General features: G+C 31.8%; 2 protein-coding genes across 2 annotated transcripts in view; both read left to right on the forward strand.

Annotated features, from left to right (window-relative positions):
* Positions 1–1070: 1070 nt before the first annotated feature.
* LOC129230338 (uncharacterized) lies at positions 1071–8965 on the forward strand. Its single transcript, XM_054864736.1, has 7 exons — positions 1071–1162; positions 3605–3725; positions 3816–3946; positions 6026–6271; positions 7909–8036; positions 8225–8388; positions 8954–8965. The coding sequence occupies exons 1-7, from the start codon at positions 1101–1103 to the stop codon at positions 8963–8965; spliced, it is 864 nt and encodes a 287-aa protein (XP_054720711.1). The 5' UTR covers positions 1071–1100.
* A 150-nt stretch (positions 8966–9115) lies between these two features.
* The window catches only part of LOC129230339 (rootletin-like), an 82402-nt gene continuing 69397 nt past the window's right edge, over positions 9116–22120 (forward strand). The window contains exons 1-2 of the mRNA XM_054864737.1: positions 9116–9149; positions 10072–10393. Coding sequence (XP_054720712.1) covers positions 10240–10393 — 154 coding nt within the window. The 5' untranslated portion in view covers positions 9116–9149; positions 10072–10239. The remainder of the gene's footprint in view (positions 9150–10071; positions 10394–22120) is intronic.

A 22120-nucleotide genomic window follows, 5' to 3' on the forward strand; every position in this document is an offset into this window, starting at 1 on the left:
ACAGCCAAACTGTTGCCAAAAGCAGTGAAATAATCTTTAAAATGAGGCTTTACCAATGGTGCACACAAAAAGTTTTCAAAGGGGGGGGGGGAGGTCCAGAATTGAATATATCATATTATCATATTCCAACATGCATCCAAACATGCTCTTCTGATTTTACCGATTGTTGGGAACAAAATACATTTGAAAAAAAAAAGTATTAAATAATTACTTAGCATTAGTTAATAAAACAAATTAATTAATGAAAATACTTAATTAAAATACCAGAAAGCACTAGAATGAATGTATTTACTTTTCTCGTAATGAACAACAAAGCAAGATACAGTTCGATTTTGCAGGGGAAGAAAGAGAGAAAATAAATTTTATACTTTCATTTATTAAAGCTGAAATTATTGTTACCTTTGCTTGGAATTGTTTAACTTACTGGATTATATTATAGTCAATCAAAAGCACTCAAGGGCAATGAGAGGGGACCGGACCCCCTGAACCCTGCCCTTGTGCGCTTTACTAATGAAGTTTCATAAAGTATTAAAGAAGCTATGGCATTCCCACGAAAAATAACCTTTGAGAAATAATATATATATGGTTCTGTTCAATCGATAAAAATGTTCAGATTTAGTTCTTTTAGAAATAATCTCTAAAATTAAAAATTGATAGTAAAAATAAATAGTTAAATAAAAATCTCTTTGCAGAAATTAAATTTTGTTTCTCAGGCTCTGTGCAACGATCTTTCCCCCAGCCTTCTAATGTAAAATTGTATTAATTTAATATTTAAATGACCTACACATTATTCACAATAAATAACTTTTGCACTTTTACAGAATCCATGCTCTAATTGATAGAAATGATAGAATTCAACAGCTTCTTGATGTGAATTCAACTTTATGCAATACAGTGGATAAAATTGTAAGATTTTAAATTTTGAATTATGTGTATATTTTTTTACTATTCAAACCTTTAAGTATGTAAAAGAGAATTAACATGCCATTTTTTTAAAAAAGAATACGTCACTGAAAAATAAAATGGAAGAATCCACTTCTGAAGTAAAAAATGTAGAGATTGAAAGACTATTCCATGAATATTCTAATGCCCTGAGGAATATGTCTGAGATTTTAATAGATGATCCAAATTGTGAAGTTCCTACACAGCTAGCTTTACCAAAGTTAGTGTTTTTTTTTCTTTTTTGCTCTAAATCATCTTTGTTTGATTTAATTTTTCATACTTCTTTTGTAATGTGTATTTCTATGTCTGTGTCTTTCCCTGTCAAGTAATGATTTTGTATGGTTCTATTTTTGTGAAAAAATGTACTTATTAAAATTTTTTCAAGTACATTTGGCTCCCTGTTTAATGACTTTCAAGGGATCACGAAAAATCATCCTTAAGTAGAAAGCGTCCTTAAATAGAATGCTTTTAACATCACATTAGACCATTTGGGACCATGAAAAGCCGTCGTTAAATAGAGAAAGTCATTAAATAGAGCGTCGTTAAACAGAGAGCCAACTGTATTTGATATGTCATGTTTTTCTTTTCCTCTTGCAATTCGAAAATTAAGGAATTTGTTCTGTGTAATAATAATTTTAAAAAGTACTTAACCAAAAAGAACAGAGTGCTGAAATAGTAATCTTTATACTTTAGTACTCTCTGCTGCAATTCAAGAAAATACATGGCTATGAAAAAAGCATTTGTACTTACTACTAAATTCCCCTTTTTAAGAACGCTTTCCGTTCTATTAGCCATACTTGCGTTGATGCAATTTTATCACATTAATAAAGCATAAAACCAGAAATGTTCTCCTTTAAGGAAAACTTATGTAAAATAGCATAACTGTTTAAATAAAACTTTGACCCTTTGCTAGTATGTTTCACATAATATTTTGCATTATAAAAATATTTTAATAATATTTTAAACCCAAAGTGGGTAATAAAAAGCATAGATTTTGGAAAAAATGAAAGAAAGATCATTTTACCTTCAATGAAGGTCCAAATAATCCTTTATTTAAAAATAATTTGAACCTGTTCTTCATCGGCAAAGTAAAAGATATAAAAGTAACTATGACAATTCATAATAAACTGTGTAAGCTTTTTGCTGTCAAGTAACATACAAATAAACTAATAAAAAAGTTTAGAATAAAAAAGTGTTACAAATAATTTTGATAAAAACAATTAAATTTAATGTTTGAAAACTATGATCAAGTAATAAAAGCCCTCAAAATATATAATAAAAAAATAAAATAAATAAATAAATAAATAAGTAATCATTGCCTTTTTCTGCCATGTTGCAAAACTCCGAATACTTGAGCGCATATGAGCATAGATAGACATCATAGTCATACTCTGCTTTCCCAGTGTTGGTACCTTGCTCCCAATTATGACACTGGATCCAACCTTCATCTGCTAGAGAAGAAGAAAATAGTTGCAATAAATATGTTTTGTTCACCTTCTGAATCTATTTCAAATTTCACTATACTGCAAACAATGGATTTTAGACACAATTTTCTTCTTTATTGAAATGTCTTTGTTTCGTTTTCTTACTCTTTTCTGCTTGTTCTAGCAATTTGGTTGTTGGATTTAACATTCTTCAATTGGATTTTTTTAACTGCTGCCTGCTTTATCATCCGTTTCTGTTCTTTACTTTTCTTTTCAATGATCAGTTGATTCTGGGAGGACAACTTGTTGAAATGGCATTACTTGTCAATTTTCTTTTTCTCATAGTGTGTGATTCTTTTTTCTTTGAAAATGGCTTGATATCTTGTACACTCGAAAAGAAAGATTTGGAATAGACTCACATTTTTAGAGTGGTTGAAAGGCTTCTATGATGGTTGGGATCCAGTTCCTGATTTTCCTCAGCAGATGAAATTGTTGTAATTACTAGTTGCAGTTCTTGAAGAACTCCTACCTGTTCAATTCTTTCATATTCTTCTTGATACTTACCTGGTGCAAATGAATTGGGCATAAATGTAATTTCTGTGCAGCAATGGAAATTAAGCTAGTAAATACTACTATTTGTTAAAGAACTTGACATCATGTAAAAAAGAGTGTAATAAAAGCAAAATAATCAACGGCATGAGAAACAATCATTTTATCCACCAACATGATTGCCCACTTTAGGTCATATAACTGGATGGTAGCAAGAAACATAACTAGGTTAGCAAGTGTAATTCACATTTAAACACATACTCTATTAAGTAAACCAAGTCACATTTTTGTCCATGAAAAACTGTATGTCAAATAAATAAGAAAGTTGTTGCTTATCTTATAATAAGTCATCTTATAAATCCCTGTTTTTTAAAAAGAATCCTTTTCAGGTACATAATACTGCAATCCCTTGAACCACTGCCATTGTTTCTTCTTTATTAGACACTACTAGCCTGGAAGAAACATGTACGAATTGTTTTGCCTGTTAGGATCATTTTTGGCAACCTTCTTTTTCTGTTAATACAAGCATAAACAATTATTTCATTTTAACTATCGGTAGAAATAATGAAAGAGTTTTAAAGAAATGTTTTGTTATATGCTTAAAAGTCTTAAAAAGTAATAATTTTGATTAACTTGTTAATTAAATTACCACCAGTATTCTAACAAAACTGTTGAATAATTGTATTCAGGTTTGAAAACTTCAGAATTGAAAATATTGAAAAAGCATTTATTGAAGAAAATTCTCTACAGTTACAATCTCTTGTCAAGGCGATCAAAAAAGCATTTCAGAAGTATCGTAATCAAGTGGAGGTGAGTCAGATATTTGTGAAATATTTGTTTTTCCATGCCCGGTTGCTTTTATTTGTTTGTAAAATGTCTTGTATTCATGTGTGATAATAGGAAACAAAGTTAAAGGTGACTTCTTTAAAAGAGCAGAATTCAATGCAGCAAAGAACAATCGAGTTTCTAGAAGATGAGAGGCAGAAAATGCAACAGCTGAATTCTCAACTTTCTTCTCAATTCGAAACTTTGTGAGTTATTTTACGTACATTACTTTACTTTGAATGAATGATAAATACAAATGTGATGACTAGCAATAGGCTCTAGGCCTAGGTGGATTGGTCTTAGCCGGTTTATTGGGCCTTAATGAAGCTCAATGAACCTTTTAAAGCTATCTACCCCCTTGCTCATTGCAGTTTCTTTTGGTAAGCTGTTCTACAAGTGCCCACAACTGTACTAAAATAGTAGTTTTTCCTGATTTCCAGGTTTGCTTGAGATTTGAAAAGCTTAAAACAATGACCCTTCATCCTGTTTTCTGTGCAAAAATTTACCCCATTAACATCTTTCATGTTAATAAATTTAAACAACTGAATCACGTCCCTCTGATTCTACTTAAAAGAATGCTTTAGTTTTACTTTATTTATTGTTAAATACTATGACCAAGCATATTTTATTTCCAGAGGCTCTTTAAACATGTTGCAATTGTTTTCTACTTTTTATGTTTTTGAATGGTTATGTGAATATCTTAGTTACTTATTTGAAATAATCGTACAATTTTGAATACCATTAACTTTTTTTAATGTTCTTTAATCTGTGTGTGGGCTTAATCAAGGACAATAGTACATTCTAATATTATGATGAAGATGACTAAAGATTGCTTTGTTGACGGCTCTGTTGCAGCAATTATGCAGTATAAAAACCTCCCACTACAACATGGGATCGCAACCTCAAAGATATTATTAGTAGTTTACGAAAAGTTAGGTTTTCATGTGGTAGTAAAAATTAATTAAAAAATGAGTGACTAGGAGTAAATGTTATCAAATTATTTATATTACAAGTTCACAAGTAATAACAAATTTATAGGAATCTGAACAAGATAATATTATCCTTGTTATGAATATATTGACATATGAACATTTCTGCATATGAATTGTGTAACAATGACGCTTTAGGATTCTAAATAAGAACATAGAAATGAGCAAATGTGTTTGAATATTTTTTGACAATGTTCAACTGACTTCCTTTCACAAATTATTATGTCAGTTTTGATGTTCTCGTATCTTCCGTCTTCTCAGATTAATCAATGGAATGAATTTTACAATATGCTTAACTTTTGGAGAGAATTATTAAAATCTTCAACTTCATGACTTCTGCAATGTTCTTTAGTTGATTTCTTTTTACACTGCTTATTTTACAAAGTGGAGGATTGTACAATATCATTTTCCCTCGCACTAGAAATGGATGGATTTGAATGTTAGTGGTGTAAGTCAAAAATTTTACAATTAGGGTTGAGTATGGCTTTTAGTGCCTCTTTAACTCCTTTATTCATTGTATCAACTACTCAAAGCAATATTGCAGTAAGTTACCGCCCTAAACCAAGGCTAAGGCAGAAATACATAAAATACACCACCAAGCTCAGTTATTCCATCTGAGGACTGCAGTTTTGTGCTAATACGCATGAAAATGCAGTCCTTGAATGAAATAACTGAGCTCCCAGTGTATTTTATGTACTCAAAGCAATGTTAAAATACATTGGCAACTAGGAGTGCAGAAAAAATGTCCACTAATCTAGACTGTAATGAAGGTGAGAATGATCACGGTGAAGACAGTTTCCATTTGACTGATTGGACCAGCGGCCAGAAACTTTCTACTATCTTTTGTCCATGCATGTAGTTTACTTTTTTTTTCAATAAACCAATCGTAAATGTACAATGAAATTGATGTAAGTCGCTTCAAGTTACTTTAAAACACATTACGAGGTACTTTTGATGACAGTTGATTTATGATAAAGAAGTACCTGTGTTAAATCCTGCATTTAAAGCTAAAATGTACACAACCTTGTGTTTTTTTTTTTTACAAAACCTTCTTTTACTCAGAGCTACAATAGAATGACTTTATTTCTCACATTCTAACCACAGTATTTGTGCTTTGATATTTCATCCTTTTTCTTTTCACTTAAAGTAGACAAAAAATTCCTTACATCTAAATAAGCAAGATATAAGATACATTATTTGTCATATGACCTTGAAAACTCGCATTAAATTTTTAAGTTTAGGAATGCGATCTTTAGGTTACATAATCTCTCTAAATTAAATTTTCCTCATTTTCAGGAATTTAAAGATTCAAAACTTTTTGAAAGATGACTATAAAAACAGAGATGTATCTGAAGATAAGACTACATCATGCTTAGAAACTGTGATAAAATCTTTGAATGATCAAATAGAGAGTCTTCGTGCTGATCGAGATCATCTGTTGGAAGTTCAAGAAGAAATGAAGTCAAAAATTCAGGAATGTAGTGCTGAAAAAATCAGTTTAAAGTTGTCTGAACAAAATTTATCTTTGGAACTCAACAGAAGGTAATTTTATCCCACCCCACCAGATTTTTTATGGCATTTGAAATAATTTAATTTATTATGGGCCATATTTATTTAGTTTTTTTGTTATTAGTATTCATTTATTTATTTTTAACCAGGAGAATAGTTTGAATTTAGGGCGTTTATTTACTCCAACCCATCTTTGAGAGATATATCTTAAAATTATGCTTAAAGTAGATGTTATAAGATCAATATGTTTTATTTTACATGAATATAATAAAAGAAAAATAAATTTTTCATCAAAATTTTAATATAAAAATAATGTAAAATAACATTCAACTCCCAACCCTAGGGTCAGCTACTTTTGCATTACGTTTGGTGATGGCAGTGTACTTGGACTTTTTTTGTGCAAATTGTAAAAGTATAGCTTTATTGATTTTATATTCAGTCACATTCACATTAGTTCTTAATTTCAGGGGGGGGGAGGGGGCGGTAGAATACAATTAAATTCTGTTGTAATGAGCTTCAAAGAAGAGCAATATCCTTTCATCGGAATTGGAATTTTGTTGTATAATGGAATTCAATCAATGCAATGACAATTAAAACAGTTCTGAACATTTATTTCACTGAAACTGATGTTTGGTATCGGTAGGTATTGGTATTTTCTGTAATGAGATTTTTTTTGCATTTCCAAAAGCCTAAAACTAGGGTCAGAGGAAATTTTGGTCTGAAACTTACTTAAAAAATCAAAAAATAAGTATAATAAATTTTAAAAAATCTTCAGAAATTATGTTATTGCTTTAAGAAATCGTAAAATGGATTTTTCTTTTTATCAGTTAGCCTTCATATTTTTTAAGCATTTCTTATATCTTTATGCAGTAAATTTTGCAAATAGCATTGATTAGGCATATTAGGCAGATCTGGACATAATGTTGCTTGGCTAGCTTTTTTGATGCATTTGCAGTTGGGGGAAAACTTAAAGAAAGCTTCTGTGTACTGAGGAGGTGTAGCTGTGGAAAATTTCTGCGTCTCTGATTAAACATTCTTTACTTAATATACACTAATCAGCTAGTGTATTTTTTTTTTATTCTCTTTTTTTTGGATTTGCAGAACTACCATGGATTTAGTCGATCCTTTGAAGACCACTGGACTTATATGAACTTGAAAATTGTGATAAGTTCTTCAAAACTATGAATCTTCTAAAAGTCAATATTGTGCATCCAAAATCATATGATGTGCAATTGTGAAAAGGCCTGACTATGTAAGGATTAAATGTAGCATGGTTAGCAGATAATTTTAACAGTACATAGTGATTGAAAATACTTTATCTTCTATTCTCATAACTTGGGACTGCTTGGTGGTTTTGTGTAGTGCTTAAATCTCCATTTTTAGTTTATTGAGAATTAATAGTTTAATCAAAAAGAAAACCTTTAATCCTCTTAATATGCAAAATCAAATCCTATTTTAAAAAATATCTGTAGAGTTGAGAAAATTTGCATACGGAATAGTTTTTTATCTCAATATTATTATTATGTTCAAATCATAAACATGATGAACAACGAGTTAGCTTAAATAATTGAGTTGTGCATATTTACTGTATTTATAAAGTTTTTATCATAACTTAGCTGTTTCAAGTACATTATTGCTAAATTAATCATTTGCAATTTATTTTTAAATAGTTCAAATAAAATCGAGATGCTTGAGAAATCCCTTGATACTGTGAGGAAAGATTATCAAAATGCACAAGAGACTTTACATCAAACTGCTTTAGATAAAGAGTTATTAGAGCAAGAAAAGCACAACTTTGGTAAATATTGTTATTTGTAGCAGAAGATATATTTTTAAAAAAGTGGAATATTTATAACAATTTATTTTATGATCTAAAAGACTATCTTCTAGTATGTATTAACTTAACAAATATAAAACAAAACTCTTTACTTAGCATTCTGCATTGAAACAGTTGGGAGTTCAATGTGTTATTTTATGCATTTTCAGCAACTGTTCTTTCTAATTTGGAGAAGCAATGCTCTGATTTGAAGAACTGCCTTGAAAAATTGCAAGATGAAGAAAATGTTGTGAGGGAATCATTGATGTCTGTCCAAAATTTAAATGAATCTCTGAGTATGGAAAAACATGACCTTTCTCAATTGCTAGCAGATGTAAGTAGTTGCTTTGCACTCATTTCTGTTCAAAGTTTCTGTTCAAAGTTGAAAAAGTTATTAAAAACTGACTAATTTATTTAACATTTATATTGTCACCATTTATATTTTATTCAAAGATAAACTCTGAAACACATTTTGGTTATTTGACAAGCTTTCAGGACTGAAGTCCTATACCTGTTTCTCAGGCATTAAAATTGCTGAAAGTACTGTTAGTACTAGTATCCCTGGTAGATGCTGCTATACAGCATTGTTCAGAGAAAAAAAAATCAATGAAAGCCTACCTAGGATTTGAACTTTAAATGCATTTTACTCAAAACTCTAAAATGTTGATTTACATCCTTTTACTTTCCACCACCTCTTATGCCATGAATCTAATTCTAATTTCAAGATAACTTTGTGATGTTTTGTTAATTCTTTAATTTTTCTTTTATAAGCTTCATGCACTTTTTGCAAAATTTCTTGTAGATTTATACTTATGTGAAGTTATGTCAAGTAATTAAAAACATTCTCTTTAGGCTACCTCTGAAATTGAAATGCTCAAAGCTAATAAATCCAGCAGCAGGTTCGAGATTGAGAAAGAGCAAAAGGAACTGAAAAGAAAAATGCAAGAGCTCAGAGACAGATGCTCAGAGTTTGAAAGTGAAAAGGGAAATTTAGTGCTTAAATTACAAGAGATTGAGTTAATAAAATGTAACCTTGAGGAAGATAAAAATCAGCTGACTATTAGCAATAACGATCTTTCCAATCAAATTACTAAGGTAAAAAAAATGTTATTATTATTAATACTTGAATTAATGTACATAATAAAATGCATGCACAGTCGGATCTCGATAATGCAAAGCCTTATAAATCAAGTATTACTTTATCTCGAGTTTCATTGGGTCATAAATTCTTGAGACAGTTGAGAGAACTTCCTGTAACTGGAACTAAAGCCTGACCATGAAAAGTTGACCCTTGCCTCTGCCTTGTTTCAGAATAGTACATTTTTGTGAAGGGGCGATATGGAGAGGAAAGTTGGAATGGAATTTGCCAGTGTGTCATTGGTTCTAGAGATTGAATATGTCACACCGGAATTGAAGAAATTAGACAAAGAGGTAACATTTCAATTTTGTGCTGTCAAGGCAGATGTCTCATTGGACAGGCCACATCCTACATAAGTGAGTGGATTGTGGTTTTACTTCTTTCAGTATCCATTGATCCGGTATAACAATGCCTCCTATAATTAATTTAAATTGTAAATTAATGAGAGTAGGGTTGCAAAAAAGGATGCAAAGCTTGTTATTTTTACTTTTTCGCCTACTCGATGCAGTTACTGCTGCAACTTAAACTTTTCAAGTCTAAATAATAACATAACGAAAATATACTAGGAGTACTTTTTTTTTTCATATCGCCAAAAATGTTGCTCAACTCCAAAATATGGCATGCCCCCTTTCTTCCTTCTCAACTTATTTTGGGGAATGGACTCGTTTTCTCAAAGGACAGACAAGGGTCATTTGTTTGCAGTCAGACTATAAAAATAATTCAAAGGTTCTAGCCGATTCCTTGGGACTTCCAAGTTATTGAGATTTGACTGTACAACATTTGTGATAAAAATCTTTCAATTGTTTTAGTATTGTATTTTTATGTAATGTAACGTTTTTTTTCCACTGTATTTTTTAAATTTATTTTTATTTTTTATAGCTGACAACCCAAAGGAAAAATTTTGAAGCTGAAATTGAGCAACTGAGAGAAGAGTTGAAACAACACTTAGAATTAATTGATCAAGTAAGTGAAGAAAACAATGATTTAACTCGCTCAAAATCTGAACTTTCCCACAAGCTTGATACCATTCAAACTGAAACAGTGCAGATGAATGAAATTATATCTGCTTTAAGAGAAGAGAAGGCATCCCTGGAGAAAGCATTATATTCGTGTCAAAAGTCTACTGTTGATGTTCATGATGAAAAGTCAGATCTAGTAAGGGAATTGGATTTCCAGAAATCTTCAGTTGCAAGTTTACAAGGTAATTATGTAATTTTTAAACTGCATTTATTGTAATTATTTTTTAAATGTAATTCAGTTAAAAGAGGGTTAGTTACTGATTTAATTTTTTTTTTTTTTTGTTTTGTTTTCTTCCTGGTAGTCATTTAATTCATGTATCCAGTTATGTTTTTACTCATTGAAAAAAATCTGTATAGCTAATTTTAAAGTAATCTAATAAAACACATTGCGAATGAAATAACAAGAAGTTCTGTCTAGAACTAGACGAGCCTACTTTCCCGTATACCCATACTACTTTCTAGTACCTGATCCTCACTCATCTAAAAATATTAAATGCGTACAATTAAAAAAAAATAGCAGCAACTTTTAAACAAAGCAGCTAATACACTTTTTTCCATTAAAAAAATCTTTAACAGCTTTCAAAACGAAAAAATAATAATTAAAATTAATAAGCTCATTAAAATAAATAAATCATATCAAAAAAAAATCGTTTCTTTGTCCCCTGTTGCCAAAAACAATTTTTTAAATGAATTAATGCACTTACCAAAATAAATAAAAACAATAAAACGTCAACTTAAAGAAATAATTTTCATTGTCAAAAAAAAAAATCGTCTGCGCATATCTTTATATAAAAAAAAAGCCTTCGAGTTTATTCGCCGAAAACTGAATACCTAAATTAAAACTTTAGCGTAAAAATAAAAACAAGTCAGATCAACAATAATTATTTCACAGTCAGAACCATAGCTGCGGAGTCGGAGTCAATCTCATTTTGGGGTAAAGGAGTCGGAGTCGAATATCTAAGAATCGGAGTCAGTCGTTTGTCCTACGTGTATAAATTTTTGCCAAAGCTACAAAGTCAGAGTCTAAGTCAGGGAGTCGGAGTGTGATTAATTGTCGGGCATAGGAGTCGGAGTCGGAGTCAAGTGCCCCTAAATGCTCGGAGTCGAATTCTGTAGTTTGGCGTCAAGAGCTATTTCCAACAAAATTTGTTTGAAAACAAATCCGCCTTCAAGTACGGAATCTACATTGATTTTCAGTTTCCCCGTAGGCGCTAATGTTAAGGGATTTGAACTGTTCAAGATTGAACGGAAAATTGTTCAAATCGAAAAGATATTTTTTATACTTATATAGTTTTTCATCAAAAGCTTTTTCCTACAAAGTTTGTTTGAAGCAAATTCGCCTCACAGTTCGGAATTGCCTTGAATTTCCCCGTAGGCGCTAATGTTAAGTTTTTATGAACTGTTCAAAATTGAACAAAAAATAGTTCAAATCAAAAAGTGAAATATGGGAATGAGGTGTCCTCGCCGAGATCTTTCGAATAAAAAAAAGTTTGTTCGAATCGGACTATTCATTCAAAAGTTATTAGGGGGGGGGGACAGACAGACCGACAGACAATTTTTCCCATCTCAATACCCTACTTTCCAATTTTTAATTTTTCAATATTTATTTATTTATTTTTTTAATTTTTGACTTTTTTTTTGTTTTTTACGATATTTTTAAGATGCATTAAGCCTTCTTTCATGCTTTTTTCTTCTTTTTCTGACTTTTACTGTTAAAGTAGGCTAAAAATTGTATGCACATTTTAAAAACATAATGAAATTTCTAATGAAATCAAACAACTATCTGGCATTAAAAGCCATTATATTTTAGCACTTATTGACCAATTAATCTTTTAAAATAGTGAACTTGAAAAATGTCACAACTATTCCACTTTGAAAATGAGGACAATAACCGAGAGTCTCTCAACCTTTTATAGTTGATTTTGAAAAATATGTATGTAAGTGTTGTTTGATCGCATAATGAAAATTGAATATAAAGACAAGTTACTTAATTTTAAATGCTAACTTAAACGTGGCAAGTTTCAGAACTTATATATTTCTGAAATGTGTTGTTAATACATGTTTGTCACACATATAGAACTATTCTGCCGTGTGCAGGTAAAGGGCAGTAACTGCAAATTTTTCATTTTTCATTTTTTTGCATTTTTGTCATCTATTGTACGTTATCTTTATTGTACAAGCTCGCTTATTTGGTTTCCGCTAAAAAAAAAGGCGCAAAAAAGACGTCTAATTCCAACATTTCCCTATTGTTAGTATTAAATCCAAAACGCGTTTCTTCAAATATCTCGAAAACTCATTTTTGCAGATACTGCCTTTTACCTGCACACGGCAGTATTGCAATGACATTTTCTCCTCATCTTCCAAAAAATTTCCCTTCTTTAGGTATTTTGACCTGACACATCTGTGTTTCCCTACTTAATTTCATTATTGTTGATTCAACCTGCACATGACAGGGTTAACACTAAGGGGAAAAAATAAGGTGGGATTTCCCACCCCAACCAAAATTAAAAGTTTTATTTATTTATTTATACATTGTTGTTATAAATATTATACAACATTGTTATTATTAGTTCAGGCCGAGGAGTCAGTCACCTTTCTCACCTTTAGTCACCTTTTGCAACTTTTGTCACCTTTCTCACCTTTTTTGAAATGTCTTAGGATTTTTTTTTTAAAATAATTAAATCCTTAAAAAGTATCTGAATGATAGCTTTAACAGTGAAATTAATTAAAAAAGCAGCATTAAATATGCCCCCCCCCCCCACCTTGTTGTTGTTTAAGAAAAATAGCTATGCTACTGGAAAATCCAGGATTTTTTTTTTTATTGCTTGCAATTGCACCCTATGAGCAGAACCAGTCTTTCTATCCCCCTTCGACCGTTAGACACATTTTCCGCAAGTCTCGTCTAAACGCCATTTTGTTTCCTATTGTGTTTCTGGCCATAGTGTTGTTCGACTAAAGTTCAGCTGTGCAATTTGTTTCTACACACTTTGTTGAGTGAATGGTCATCGAATGCAAGTTGTCTTCCGTGTTTATCAAATGACGTCATCTGAAGTCTCTGAATCTCACACTCATCTCTAGCCAGGCATCTCTAGCCAGGCGTGTTACTTGCTTGTTTTACTTTTACTGACTTCGAAAGTCGCGACTAAGCAGCCACAAGCGGTTCGATTTGAAAAAGGAGTGATGGGTTAAGGAGGCATGCCCCAATGTCTTCTTTGAGCGCGAAATAGGGAAAAGTTTTGGTTTGTGTTTATAGTTTCACTTTGTGTTTGCACAGAAATGGTTAGTTTGGGTTTTATTTTTGCTGCGCAAGTGCGAAGTGAACTTGGTCTGTGTAAACATTTCTTAACATTTCCTTTTTTAGTGTGTCTCAGAGAATCTCCGAAATTTTTATTATTAGGTTTCAATGCTTTATATGGCTAGTTCCAGTAAAAATAAAGCTTTTAGAAGCAGATGCTAGCTAAAAGCTTTATTTTATGTGATGGCAAGATTGATTTTATCAAAGTACGGTTTTAACATGGTTTGGTAATGTAATGATTTGATTCTTCCACATTCATTTTAAAAAGCTGCTGATTTTATAATCCAGAGGTTTTATAAGTGGCGGTTAGTGTTTATTTATTTATTGAATTGGAACAAAAAAACTGCTGTAAACTTGTTTGAAACAAAATGCACAACGACAGTATTTTTGATAAATGTGATATTATTTTCCTAGATTCAATAAGGAATAAATTTATGTTTAAAAAAAAAAGAAAAGAAATAAAAAAAAAGTCAACCAACGCATCTAACAAATGAGTCAATGAGTCCCGATTGAAAAAAAAGCAAATGTACCCTCAGATTGAAAAAAAAAACAAAAGTACCCTCACATCGTTATCTTTATCACCCCTATTTTTATCAAATCAGAAGAGACCATGACAGTATTCTTGCTTATTCGGCATTATTTTTTATTCCTAAGTCTGATAAGTTGGGGATTGTAAATTGACTAAGACCAGTTTAGCTGGGCCCACAGCCTGTTGCTGGTCGTCACTTTTGTATTTGTAATTATTAATAACTTGATTTAACACTACATTTTTTACCTCCATTGGACATGTCATGGAATATTTTCAGAGCTTGCTAAAAAAATAAAAAATAAATAAAACAAGAAAGAAAAAATCATGAACATTTTCAGGCATATGAAATGATATTTTCAGTTTCGTACTTCAACATCATTTTATTTTTGCATTGTAAGTTGCATCATTGCTATCTACATTGAGATCAACATCAAGTAGAGCATCATTAAATAAAGGACCAACTGTTTTTGTTTGGAACTTGGTCAAAAGATCATTTATATGTATGGAAACAGAAAAGCCTATAAACCGAGGTTAGGGAACAGGGGCGGATTAGAAATTTGTGCAAGGGGGTCAAGTTTCAGTGACCAGTAAAATGGAAAAAAAAACAAGTATAGATTGAAACTTCTTCAAAATATAGGATATACATTACTCTATTAAATAGCCTATATATTCATTCTGATAAAAACTATTATCGTGAAAAATATAAATTCAAATTTCTTATGTTTAAGTTATAAAAATTTTCAAACAAATGAAACTTCCCTTTTTTTATGTTTAATGTGTCAAGAAGGTTTTTGTTTCTATGAAAACAAGAAACAAGAAAGGCCCAACAATATTGCATTTAAATGTTTTCAATTTTTGGATTGCTATATGATTTATCTAGCGTTTAGTGTTTGAAAGTCAAGTGTTTGAAAATACATTTGTAGTATGGGATTTCACTTGAACCCTTTTAAAAACTTTGTTACAACCAGGAGATAGTTACATCCCAGGCTTGCTACAGCAAGGTTTGACTATTTTTAGCCTACTTTCCCAGTAAAAGTCAGAGTAAGAAGAAAAAAGCATGAAAGAAAGCTTAATGCATCTTTAAAAATATTGCAAAAAAAAAGTCAAAAATAAATAAAATAACTAAATACAAATCGGAAAATCAAATATTGGAAAGTAGGGGTATTGAGATAGGGGCAAATCTCTGTCTCTCTATGACCCCCCCCCCCCCCCCCCCCCCGCAGCAACGTTTGAGTGAAAAGTCCAATTCAAACAAATGTTTTTTGTTTGAAAGATCTCGGCAAGGACACCTCATTCCCATATTTCATTTTTTTATTTGAACAATTTTTCGTTCAATTTTGAACAGATCAAAAAAACTTAACATTAGTGCCTACGGGGAAATTCAAAGCAAATGTAAATCCTGCACTTAGAGGTGAATTTACTTCAAACAAACTTTCTTAGAAAAAGCTCTTGATGAAGAACATGTATAAAAAATATCTTTTTTATATCTTTTTGATTTGAACAATTTTCCGTTCAATTTTGAACAGTTCAAATCCCTTAACATTAGCACCTACCAAGAAACTGAAAGTCGATATAGATTCCGAACTTAAAGGTGGATTTACTTCAAACAAATTTTGTTGGAAATAGATTTTGACGAACAACTCCTGACTCCGAGAACTTTGAGGCACCTGACTCCAACTCCGACTCCTGTACCCGAAAATTCCTGGGACTCCGACTCTAATCCCCTTACTAGCTTTGGCAAAAATTTAGGCACAGAGGAGAAATAACTGGCTCCAACTTTTGGAAATGTAAAGTCTTTGATTCAGACTCCTTGTTCCCAAAATAAGTTCAACTCTGACTCCGCAAACATTGAAGAGTTGTGGACTTAAATTGAAATTAATCGATTCCAACTCAGAGTCTTTGATTTAAAAACCTTCGACTCCCGAATATGACTCTTTTACCCCAAAGTGAGATTGACTCCGACTCCACAGCCATGATTTTTACTTTGAAATAGTTATTGTTGATATGATTTGTTTTCATTTTCACGCTAAAGTTTTAACTTATGTGTTCAGTATTTGGCGGAGAAATTTGGAATCCTTTATGTTTCTACATAAAGATATGAGCAGAGGATATTTTTTTTTTGATAGTGAAAATTATTTTTTTAAGTTGACATTTTGTTGTTTTTTATTTATTTTTAAAGTACATTTATTCATTTTTAATTACCTTTGGGAAACAGGGGGAAAACAAATGATTTTTTATTTGTGACAGTGTATTTATTTTAATGAGCTTACTTCTTTTAATTCTGTTTTTTTCTTTTTGAAAGCGATTTAAGATATTTTTAATGGAAAAAAAATATATATTAGCTGCTTTGTTTGAAAGGTGTTGCTACTTTATTTGTTTATTTATTTTTTACTCATCTATTTCTTCAGATTAGCGAGGCAAACAGATTTTATTTCTAAAAATCTGGTTAAAATGTTAAAAAGTTATGTTTGAAATAATTTGCGATTTTAGCTAATTTTGAGAATATTGAACAGATATTAGAGAGTCGATAGACTTGTTTAGTTCTGGACGGAACTTCTTGTTTAGAACTTATTTTATGCTTCGTTTAGATTCATATTTAAAATTCATTTTATTTGTTAGTTTCAAGTACATTGATGAATGATAAGTTTGAGGCATGATGCTTTTTCGTAGCTCCAATGGTTCTGAAATATCATAATTTACTTTTAAACAAAATAGCTTTCGTTTAAGCAGCAATTTTTATTACCAATTATTTACTCTCAAGAGCTTAACATTTATTTGTCTGGACAAAATACTGATCTCCCTTTCTTTTCTCATGTGTAAGTTAGGAAACTCACAAACATACAAATACAATACAAATGCGTCGACGAGCAACAGGCTCTTGGGCCAGCTACTTTGGTCCTAGTCAATTTATTAGTCCCCAATGAAGATCAATGACCTTCTTAAAGCTATCCACCATCTTGCTCATTACAGCCTCTTCTGGTAAGCTGTTCCAAGTGCCTGCAACCCTACTCAAGCAATAATATTTCCTCATTTCCAGATTATACTGAGATTTGAGTAGCTTAAAACAATAACCCCTCCTCCTGCTTTCTGTGCAAAAATTAACCCGACATCTTTCATTTTGATAAATTTAAACAACTGAATCATATCCCACCCCTGTATCTCCTTTCCTCCAGGCTATACATATTAAGCCTTTTAAGTCTGGCATCATACTCCAAATATGAAAAGCCCTTACTAGTTTAGTAGCCCTTTTTTGAACTCTTTCCAATAAAGAACAGGGCACATCAAATAATTTTGGAACTTTGTCAATAAATCTAAAAAATTTTTATTTGTTTTATTAAGAATTTTAGTCAACCATTTGATAAAATAAATAATGGAGAATTAGTAATGAAAGTGACGGAGAAATTCATCAACAAATGGACAAATCCAGTGAAGTGCAGTACTAATGCAAAGAAAATTGCATACATAGTTTTGGAATTACAAGTAACCTAGTATTCATTGCAAGAACTAGAGCAATGTTTTGTTTCTTGTATGGTTTAATTTTTAGCCTTGAATCTACAAAAGGTAAGTTTAAAATACTTAAGAACTTTTGTTTCAGCATTTCATATTACATGTGCTGCATGAAATAAAAATGAGCATGCATGAAAGTAGACATTAAGTTCTCTACATTAGAGTCTGATTTAGTTAGTGTCATAACTTCTGATATTTCCAACTAATGTGAGGGACAAGGTCTGGTGGTACTTGAAAAACCAGGTTTTTCAACTTAGGTAAATTATAAATACAAAAACTTCTTTTAAAAATTCAAATTTTTTCATCGTTGTTTTACATTACATTAATAAAGAACACATTGCACTGAATTTTTTGAAGAAAAAAAGTGATTTAAATATCTTAATGGCATTTTCTTTTTCATATGTGTTAATGACCTGGGATGTGATAAAATGGTCATAATTAAAAGAAATTAATGTAAAACCACATCGTAAATAACCATAATTTTTTTTAATGCTCTGCATCTAAGTTTTTTTTTTTTTTTTTTGAAGAAATTAACTTTATTTAGATAAATTACAAGTTTTTGATGGTCAACTTTGATCAAAAGTTGGTTCACCAAGAATTTTATCCATGTTTCACTCCTAGATTTTATCAATAACATCAGCAAAGTTGTGATAATTTCCAATGTTTTATTTCTTTTGGAATATATTAAAGATAACTTTCAAATAGTATGTAAATCACCTAAATTATGTAATAAGAAAATGTTACACCCAAAAAGACTTCCAAAAAATGTTACTTTATTACAAAACAAAAGGGAAAAAATGATTAAGCTTAATCTAATTATTCAATGTTTGCGAAATACTTCTAGTTCTAAGCTTCAACTTTTTATTGAAATTAAGGTTTTTTGGGGGGGGGGCAAATTATTACACTACGCTTGATGACACTGGGGGAGAAGAGAAGGTTCGGGGGTTCTGAGAGTTTTGATAAGAACACTTTAAAAATGCCATTACAAATTTTCTTTAGAGTGAGTTTATAGGAAGGAGATAGAAATTTAGGAGTTTTCTCTTCTTAAAACGCATTTTAAATTCTTTTTGGCTGAGCCAGATTAAGGCATGGGCACATGGGGAACGGCCCAGGTTACCAACATTTATAAGGCATCAAATCTGTAGGTAAAATTTTGATTTTAAACTCATTTTATATCGCACTATAGCAAGATGTAAATTTTAAATCTAGAAGAAAAAAAATCCCTGTAAAAATTTAATCTCTTTCGCAAATCCCAAAACCACTCCAAGTTCATTCTATATTTACAACACTATTAAGGTTACACCATAGATTTTGATACTAAGAGCTTACTGCAATGGGCAGAGTTTGATGACATCTTATATTATCATGTTTAGCTACTGTAATACTATGTCACTTCTATTTTTTATAATGCACATATTTTGTAATATAAGGTACCACCAAATTTAGTACAAATATGTTACGAGTAATATGCAAGTATCAAGATATTATACTGTTTCTCCACATAAAATATGCTCTGGGAAGAGGGGCACCAAATTAATTTTGTGCCCAGTGTTTTCAAAAATTTCAGTTGGGCCCTGCTCTTTGGAAACGTTACATACAAGGGAAAGAGGTTCGTCAGGGAAAATTGTTTGCAGTCCAAGTCCAAGAAATATGATTTTCGTTTCTGTTTGGTACGACAGCATAAGGGGTGAATAAGCAGCTGCTGTCCTCCCGTAAATTTTTGAAATCAAAGTTCTGAAAATGCAACTTTAAGTTACCTTTAGTGTTATTAGGGAGGATAGCAGGGATCGGGGACTCTGGCCCGAAATGTGTCCTAAATTAAGTGCCTAAAAACCAGAGGTGGGCAATGTCGTTCTTTTTAATGATCCATTCATCAGAGGATTGTTCATTCTTTTGATCTGTTCATTCAATTTTTTCATTTGAACGACTTCGTTCATTTAAAAAAAAATTGTAGGTGATCTCCCCCTGCATGACATACTCACGTACAATTGCCATGTTTCATTGGATGAGTGTTATTCTTTGAAGGAAAAATAACTAAAATTATCTAAAGGCAGGAAAATATACCCATGAGAAAAAATATATTTTATTTGGGGTCAGATGTAGAATGTTCAGATAAGCAAAACTAAGCTGCTTCTTTGTCAGTGGATGGGAGCAGCATACCCACTTGGAGCCTCACAGGTTTCGGAAAGCGTTGCGAGTCAGCAAGTAAACAAGGCGAAAGCAGTTCTTGATACACTACAAAGCAAATATTGAAGTAATTACAGAGCTAATGTTCTTTAAAGCAATTCAGAATGTGATTTTCAAAAAGACAAGATTTCATTAATTTAAAAAGAATTAATGTAGGTACAGCCAATTTACTGTAAACTGGTTTCAAAACAAAGTTTTTTTTTTAAGTAAACATCTGGTTTCTAAATAAAAACTGGCACAAATTGTCGAAACTCACCTTTTTTGACCCCTAAACAAGCATCTGCCAACCATGACATCTACCCAAAAGAAAGAGGTGTGTTCCTTGAAATTTTTTTTCCAGCTACAATACTGTATATATGACATACAATACTACAAATAGACGATGCATAGTGAAAAAGGTAACAACAAATATATCGATAACTCAGCTGAAGTACTGGATAACTTAATTAAAAAAAAAAAAACTCATCTAAATATTAGGGAGCTTTAAAATTATTCCACAGTAGTGGAGAGTGTTGTACCTTGGGACACTTTTCATATTTTAATTTTTAACGTCAATTATTTAAATCAAACTTAAAATCTAAAAGTCACATTAAAAGAACCCAATATTTTTCTGCAATATATTTTTTTTTAAATTCAGACAGTTAGAAAACAAAATGTTGCCAGTTATTTAAAATAAGAGCTCCAAGCTGTGCCAAGGTACAACTTTGTATTGTACCTTGGGACACATCCTGTTGTACCATGGAAACCCTTCATGATTCAGAAAACAGCCATATACTTAAACCAATTTTGCACCAAAAAACAGAATATAACTAGATTTTTTTTTCACGGTAATGAATTAAATTATGAATAATGAATCATAAATAATGAATTAATGAATTACTATCAAACATTAAATGTGTTTAAAAGACATCAAATTAGAACATTTTTCCATGTTCCTAAACATATTGTTACGGATTCGGTGCGACTTCCACTTTCTTGAAATGAAGACACAGTTCTTGATAAAAGCACAGGAAATTTATTTACACTATGTACAGGAAAGATCGTCAACAACTGCAAAATTATTCATCAGCAATTAAGCAATTATCACGCAACACCGTAAACTCAACGTTTACACACGTATTTACTTCCAAATACGAAAACAACACAGCGAAATGCCTCGCTATAAACAGAGCTAATACACACACTCAGTTCGAAATCTGAATCGAAACTCAACTGTTTATCCATCGCTAACGGCTTAAATACACCGAAAAGAATTTTCTCAAATATTCCACACGCTTCTCGAAATGCGTTGACCGTTATCAAATTTTATCAATGAACAGAAAGGGAATAGGGGTCGTATATTTTAGCCATATGAAAAAGGGGTTGTATATTCATTACGGGAAACTATTTACAGGTTACGTTACTACAATAATTACTATTTACAGAATTTGTAACATTGCCCCCTTCCCAAGGACTGCACGTCCCGGGCAGTACAATCCCCAGAAAGGGTGCCAAACTTCTATCACAAGTTTACAAATATACACATTAATTAATAACTAACAGATACAGAAAACACAATAATAACAAGAAATATTACTAAACATTAAAAGCAAAAATTATCTACAACTTTTATGTTATCAACCATGGTTGCTTACGTAATACTCATGAACTATGGCCATAGTATGGGGCTAACCGATCATAATGTACAACCCTAGGTTTTGCATTAGGTGATTTTTGGATCCTCACTACGACGTCATTTAGTCGGTTAACGACTTTGTAGGGTCCATCCCAATGCGACTGCAATTTGGGTGAAAGACCTTTCCGTCGGATGGGATTCCATAACCAAACCTTGTCGCCTTCGTTGAATTCATGTCCAGTAGACCTTGTGTCGTATCGGGTCTTCATCTTCTCCGCCGCGATGTTGATTCGCTCTCGTGCGAAGTTATGAACGTCTTCCAACCGGGCCTGGAGATCCTGGATGTACTCCTCAGGCGATGAAGGCGCATCCGGAGGACGACCGAAGACGAGATCACATGGTAGCCGAAGCTCTCGTCCGAAGAGCATCTGAGATGGGGCATATCCGGTAGTCTCGTGGACAGCACTGCGGTAGGCCAGCAGGAACAAAGGTAGCTTCTTGTCCCAATCCTGTTGATTTCTGGATACCATAAGCGAGAGATTGTTCAGGATTGTGCGGTTAAATCTCTCCACCATGCCGTCCGATTGTGGGTGTAGTGGTGTTGTCCTAGTTTTCTCAATTCCAAGAATTTGACATAGGCCCTTAAACACAGCAGAGATGAAATTCCTCCCTTGGTCGGAATGAATCTGCAAAGGTGTTCCATATCTCGAGATCCAATGTTGGACTAGAGTCTCTGCTACGGTGGTAGCTTCTTGATCTGGAATGGGATATGCTTC

Source organism: Uloborus diversus, chromosome 9 (genome assembly GCF_026930045.1).
Source record: "Uloborus diversus isolate 005 chromosome 9, Udiv.v.3.1, whole genome shotgun sequence".
In the NCBI taxonomy this organism is placed as follows: domain Eukaryota; kingdom Metazoa; phylum Arthropoda; class Arachnida; order Araneae; family Uloboridae; genus Uloborus; species Uloborus diversus.

What these genes read in the sequence shown, in the direction of transcription:
- LOC129230338 (XM_054864736.1), top strand. Translation starts at nt 1,101, where the DNA reads ATGTCTGAGATTTTAATAGATGATCCAAATTGTGAAGTTCCTACACAG. An exon ending in TCTTCTCAATTCGAAACTTT is followed by an intron (nt 3,947 to 6,025) that starts GTGAGTTATTTT and finishes CCTCATTTTCAG; the next exon opens with GAATTTAAAGATTCAAAACT. An exon ending in GCAAGAAAAGCACAACTTTG is followed by an intron (nt 8,037 to 8,224) that starts GTAAATATTGTT and finishes ATGCATTTTCAG; the next exon opens with CAACTGTTCTTTCTAATTTG.